Source organism: Lactuca saligna, chromosome 6, assembly GCF_052625555.1.
Source record: "Lactuca saligna cultivar CGN05327 chromosome 6, ASM5262555v1, whole genome shotgun sequence".
NCBI lineage: Eukaryota > Viridiplantae > Streptophyta > Magnoliopsida > Asterales > Asteraceae > Lactuca > Lactuca saligna.
The window spans coordinates 19,225,581-19,232,393 of record NC_136422.1 but is presented as its reverse complement, the minus strand read 5'-3'; the positions used below and the strand labels follow the sequence as shown (position 1 = coordinate 19,232,393).

The following is a 6,813-nucleotide window of genomic DNA, read 5'->3' as shown; positions in this document are numbered from 1 at the left end:
ATGTGACTGACACATTCCAAAGTGTTTATACATGATCCACATTATGAAGACTCAATATTGACACCTCTACTAGCCAAAGCCAAAGCGGAAGGGATTCTACCTTGGGCAACCCTCCAAATGAACGTTGTGACTTTGATAGGGATTTGTTTATTGATGAATATTTGAATTTGCATGAAGGGAATATTGATAATATGCCAACAAGTAAGCTTGTAATTGTAATAAGAAATTCCAAATTAAGATTCAACACAGATGATGACAAAGGTGCGAATCATTTCGTAACTTTATTTATTTATTTTAATGATACCGATGAGGGAAAAAACAATCAATTAGTGAATAAAAGATAATCTATAATTTCTCGATGGAAGAACGGTTAATGAATTACAACAAACATGTTTGGGTCAAAATAATATTCAATAAAGAAAAGTTTAGCATCTTATTTATGACCACAGACTGAAACAAAAACAATATATCTTGTTCTTTAGTTTAACAAAGGATGTAAACAAACTATGAGACAAAATAGCAAAGCAAGAATTGATGAAAGAAATATGTTTATTCACATCCTTTCTTTAAATTTCTTTAATTGAAAGTTACATATACAAACCAAACAAATTAAGCTCCTCACACCTATAGGGTTTTAGTCCCTTAATAATTTTCTTTTGAATTAAAAAAAGAAAACTAAAATATGCTACTAAACACCCCATTTACAGTTTCTGTTTTAACCGAGGGGCAATAGCAGGACAGTAAAAAATGTAACTTTTGATAGTTAAAAGTCTAATATGAAAAAGGAACATCATCAATACTTAATTTCTTCTATAGTTGGGCTGATAGTTAAAGAATGCGTAAGATCACCAATGTGTAGGGTGTGTTCACCCATTGGAACCCTTCGGATCCCAAATTGGTCCACCACACTCATGTGTTTGCAGACATGAAGGTCAAGTGCTACCCTTTGTAGCCCACCAGCCACCACATGGACCTTTTGGAAGCCCACTAATTGCTTGTTTGTGGCCCATTTCCCTTGTGGTGGGCTCGAGAACACCATCACAGTATGGGCCCCATCTATGTTTCCTGTATTCTTAACGTCGACGTGTAGTCCCATTAGGAGGTTCGAACATTTTGTGTGGGATACACGAACTCCATTGATTAGGGTTGTTCGGTTGTTGTTTTCAAGGTGGATTGGTAACATAGAGACTGAAATCGTTGTTGGGGCTTGAGCTATGGAATGTTGGAAAGTTGTGTAACTTAGGCCGTGCCCGAATGGATAGACAACAGGTCCTTTGTAAAAACGGTAGGTCCGACCCGGGTAGTTATGGGCCGGGTCGGCCCTCATTGCCATATTTGTCATAGGCACCTTAGCCAAATACTCTTGTGGGTACCATGTCATAGGCAACTTTCCTCCTGCAAACAATCCACAAAAAGATATTAACAACCTATTTAGGCCCATTGGACATTTTACATAGGCTCAATGACTAGTGTAAACCCATTGGCTTTTAAGAAAATTTATATCTTTTTATTTTTATTAACCTGGATTTGTTGTTCCAAATAAAATATCGGCGATTGCAGTTCCACCCGATTGACCCGGATACCCAGCCCAAATTATAGCCAAAATCCGAGGGTCATTTTTAGCGAAAGTGATGTCAAGAGGGCCACCGGACATAAGGACAAGCACGACCGGGCCTCTTGAAGCTTTGGCAACTCTAGATATTAGCTCTTGTTGATATCCAGGCAAGAGTACATTGACTCGGTCTCTTTGTTCGGCTTCAATAGATTGATCAAGGCCCATGACCAATACCGTTGCATCAGCTCGTCGGGCAACTCCTTCTGCAGCTCCAATAAGGTGATTTCCTTTGCAACTCACGTCAGCGCACCCTGCTTCATGAATTGTCTTAACATATCTAGCTATACCTTGTAAGGGCGTAGTATACCCGCAAGCAATTCCTAAAAATATCCAAAATAAACAAATATGTTTGTTAGATTTGATTTAAAAATTTAATAAGAATTTAATCTTACTTTTAAAATACATACCCGCATAGTTGCCTATCATGGTGACAGTGACATCTGAATTTGGCCCAACAACTGCAACAGTACGATGTAACACTGTTGACAATGGTGGTTTTTTTCCACGATTGTCTAAAAGGACAATCCCTTGACGGGCCGCTTCAAGCGCAAGATGGTCACTAGACCTTAAGCAGACGTCTGGTATCCCTAAGTTTGCGTAAGGTTGCCTAGGCCCATCAAACATGCCCAAACGCATTTGAACCACCATCGTATTGTACAAGGCCCCATCAACATCAGCCTCTTTCAATTTCCCTTGTTTTATCGCCCCTTCCGTATACACGGCCAAAAACGGGCCACAATCCAAATCAAGACCTACAATAAATAAACTCAAATAAAATGACCCACAAAGTAATGATATAACTTGCTAAATAATTTGACTCAAAATTTGTACAAACCTGCTTTGATGCTATCAGCAGCTGCATCTTCTGGTGTTGCGGTATAGTGTTGACTGGTATACATAACTCCCACCGAATCACAGTCCGAAACAATGTATCTGTTGTTTTAAGAAAACTATTGAAATTCAATTTTGAAACTTGAAATAATGAATCATTGTTGGATAAATTAGCTGTCTAAGGTGTACCCGTTGAGGCGCCAAGTCCCGCGAATCGTGTTCTTGAGGAGATTCTCATCAGCACACGTAGGCTTCCCATTAACTTGATTATACGAACACATTACACTAGCAACTTTACCTTCTAAAACACAAGCCTTGAAGGGCACATTATATGTATCCTCCAAATCTTGTTTACTCACCTGCATAAGAAAGAATTTCTACCATTTAATCTTTTACTGAAAAGACCTAAAAAAAAAGGCGTAAAAGAGGTTGAAATTTAGTCACATAGTTATTTATTCATAAATTTTAAGATTTTCATAGCAAAAATTGTATTTTCATGGTTCTTAGATAATTGATCTGTTAACAACTAATTAACTATATGTAACTTTCAATATACATGTTTACATAAAGTTGCCTTTTTTTGGATGCAACATGAAAAATGATGTTTTGTATGCCACTTTTTCTATGGGGTATGAAAGAAAGCTACGTTTTTGGTTAGATGTTAAAAGGTGCATATGTTTCAACAATTGTGAGCCACTTTTTGTATAAAATAAAGGTAAGGTTTCAACGGATACAAAATTTCTTAGGATATATGCTTCTTTATGTGATGGAGTGTAAAAAAGTTGCGTGATAGTGTAAACTTATCATATTCATATGGTTGATTTCTTTTACCAACAGTTTATCAAATTTGTCAATTTTGGTATCGGATGCAAGTTTTTATTCAAACATTTGAAATTATTTTAGTAAAATTATTCTGGGTTTACAATAAAGTGTTTTACCAATTTATATAACTTTTTTTCCCAGTTTTCTTCGATTTATTAATTATGCAATTGCATTTCCACCTGTTAAACTAGTTAGTGTTTAATAGTGCAAATTTTTTGCCAAAATGAAATTTGCACAAAGAACTATATTGTTGCATAAGTTATAAAACTAAAATAAAAGATTGTTACACATATGTAAGTTTAACCCAATTAATATGCCACTTATTCAACTACGTTCCAAAATTTTGCCTTGGCATGTTCATGGTGCATATTTAGCAATCTGATCCTATCTTTTATGTTGCCGTTTAAAAAAAATGCATTTTTCTTTTAGATGCCAAAATGATGTATCTTTTTGATATGGTTTCTCTTTTCTATTACAAATGTAACTACTTTAGTAATTTCTCAATTTTGCCAAATGATGTGATTTTCTTAAAATGGTATATATATGGTAACAAATTCCCAATTTTTTGTAACGATTTAAAAATAGCACCTTGTCGTTTGGTATCTATATTTGGAGAAAACGAGTTCATTAATTAATTCCACTGTTTTTTTTGCTACCATATAACATTCTTTGTAACCAAGTTCCAAAAAAATCCTTCTATTTCGTTTTAATACGTTAAAATCTAGTCATTTATAGTAACCATATGACATTTTTATTACCTTTGCATTGAAGTGAAAACGATCAACTCCATTCCAATTATCAAGATCGTATGCAGTGTAGTGTTTACAACAGGCTGCAACTTTTAGTCTATTACCCACATTGCCTTGAAGCCCTTTCACATATCTAACTGCATATCGAGCAGACAATACTGGATCCTCTCCTGGTGTTTCTTGACCCCGACCCCACCTCGGATCACGAAATATATTCACATTTGGACTCCAAAACGTTAACCCCGCCTTTCCTCCATTGTACATTGCCCTTGCTTCATTTGATACCACCTGAGTATATTTTTTTACCGAAATATTAATCCGAGAAAAATCTCTCAAACGATGTAATATAAGTAGTATATTTATTTAAAAATCATAGAAAACGATTTATTACAACATATATTTATGAAATTATGTGTTTAGTTGCATCCCAACATAGGCAATTCACAATTTCTTTTTTGTTTTTTCGTCTATGAGATTTTTGAATTTGTTGTTGTGTCTATTTTCGAAATAAAAATCTCGAATATGCAACAACTTATACTTGATTAGTAGAGAAAGTATAATTAGTCGGTTGTTATGTCAGAGTTTGTTATTATGAATAATTGAAAAATATATATAATAATAAAAAGAATAGGGGTCATTTTGGAGGATGGGTAATAACTTAATATAGTAGAAAGAGACCCCACAATTAGGTTAGGGGCCAAAATAAATGGTCCAATTGGTCATGTATATGAAAAGTATGGGCTATAACTTACAAACATGCCAAAAAAATCCACTTGTTCTGAAAAGGGACATGACAGCTTGTACCACCAACATCCACAAGCTACTGTCCTGGTTATCCATCTTTGTTTTTGTTATATTCCCATACATAAAATACTTGTATATTATGTATAAGAAGTTGTATTCTCAAAACATCAAATACGAAATCGTGTTTCCTCGGTTTACTTCTTGCAAAAGGTCATTTTGTGGGTAGTATACCTATGTAAAACAACTCTTTTTCATTGGTTATGGTTTTGATTTTATCATTTGATAGTTGTTCATTACGCAATCTACTTAATTATGCTAATAAAATAAGATGCTTTTCATATCAATGCCTCATTGAAAGCAATTTTTCTTGTTAGATGTCTCATGTCTAAACTACTTATGAATCTTATTTAAGACATTAGGCTGGGGAGTTTACCAAAGTTAAATCCGATATCATATGAAAAGACAATAATATCCGTATGATAAAACACGAAAACATATTATAGCCTACCATTGTTACATATATATAGGTTAGAAAAATGTACACTTTATTGATTATTGTTTGTTTTGTTAAGGAAAATGCATGCATGTTATTCTAATTTTGGTTATATCCACTCACGAAAATGTTTGGGCCTAAGTAAAAATGAAAAAAGGAAATGTTTGTCGCATTTATATATACAGTCAAATAAAGAAGAACACTTTACCCCTCTATGTTTACTAGATATGTGATAAAAGCCCCTCAGTTATTTCTTTGAAGTCACATGCAAATAAAAAAGATTTTCTTTTTCTGTCAAAACAGGCTCTGTTTTCTTGGCAGTAGAATTTGGTTATCTTGTGAGTGAACAGTGAACCACATTAGCACGAGCACCGAAACCAAGTAAAAGTAATAATTATTTAATATGCTTGTATTCGAAGTATTAATAATTCTTATAAATTTATAAGTAGTACCAAATAAGTGAATATTCTTTATAAAATAGAATATGAAGAAAAGATATATAATTATATAAACAAGTATACAAAATATGGTTGTGTGGGTCCTTTTCATATTTTTATTGAGACATGGGTGTGGTGTATACGTATTGGTCCTACCGTTTTACCTATGTCTTTTTTGTTCGTTTTATAGAATTATAGGTTGTTCGTATCTCATGCATACAATATATATGGTCTTTAAAAAATATATATATATTTGTAAAGTAAGGTATTTAGTTTGATTATAATTCGAAAATCGATCACCTCATAATTACTTTAAGATAATGATCATTATCTCCTTATTTCTCTAGCTTTATATTATTATACCAAAAATAAAAAAACAAGAAAAAGTCTAATTACCGTTCCGATTTCCTCCCACAAAGTGTCGTTAAACGTGGATGCAGTCGTGATGACTTGAGGAAACTGCGTGGCGCCATGAAACTCGGGAAGGAACTTAGTTCCAGGACCCACGTCGGAGACACCATGCAACGCCTCCGACCACCATTCATATCCCTGAATCCCCAACCGAGGAATACCGGCGGCATTATTTACCAATAATCTTACCTTCTCCTGTAAAGTCAAACGTCCTAACAAATCTTTAACCCTAACTCCAATGGGTAAGTTCATCCGACAAAACAGGAGGCCTTTAGTGACCCGATTACTGGGGTCACATGCAAATGGAGCTCTTGATTCTCCAGTGGAGAGGAGAAGGAATCCGATGAGGAGGAAGAAGAAGAAGAAGGTGGAGGGTGAAAGAATGAATTTGGTGTGAGTTATTTGGACCATCTTTGTGTGAGTTTTTTGTTTGGTTTGAAGGAAGAAAATGAAGAGTGAAAGGGTATTTATAGGGTGATATTTGAAGGTGGCGTATAGATGGTGGGTTAGTTTTTGTGTTTAGGATTGGATTTACACGTCCCTTTATAACGATGTTTGCCACTAGCTGCCTTACCTCTTAACACTCTACATATTCTGTTTTCTTTTCAATCAAAAGACAAAACAAACCCAGCCCATACATACATACATACATACATCCATACATACATACAAATGTGTATGTGTGTGAAAAAGTGTATTAATTTAAGGTGC

At 34.5% G+C, this 6,813-nt stretch overlaps 1 protein-coding gene across 1 annotated transcript; it reads right to left on the bottom strand.

The window, feature by feature from the left end:
* Window positions 1-531: 531 nt before the first annotated feature.
* BXL1 (beta-xylosidase 1) lies at window positions 532-6,571 on the bottom strand. Its single transcript, XM_078959989.1, has 7 exons — window positions 6,088-6,571; window positions 4,027-4,305; window positions 2,636-2,805; window positions 2,451-2,548; window positions 2,023-2,367; window positions 1,522-1,935; window positions 532-1,395 (listed from the first exon to the last, which is right to left on the bottom strand). Exons 1-7 carry the CDS (start codon window positions 6,511-6,513, stop codon window positions 794-796), a joined length of 2,334 nt encoding a protein of 777 aa, XP_078816115.1. The 5' UTR covers window positions 6,514-6,571; the 3' UTR covers window positions 532-793.
* Between the last annotated feature and the right edge of the window lie 242 nt (window positions 6,572-6,813).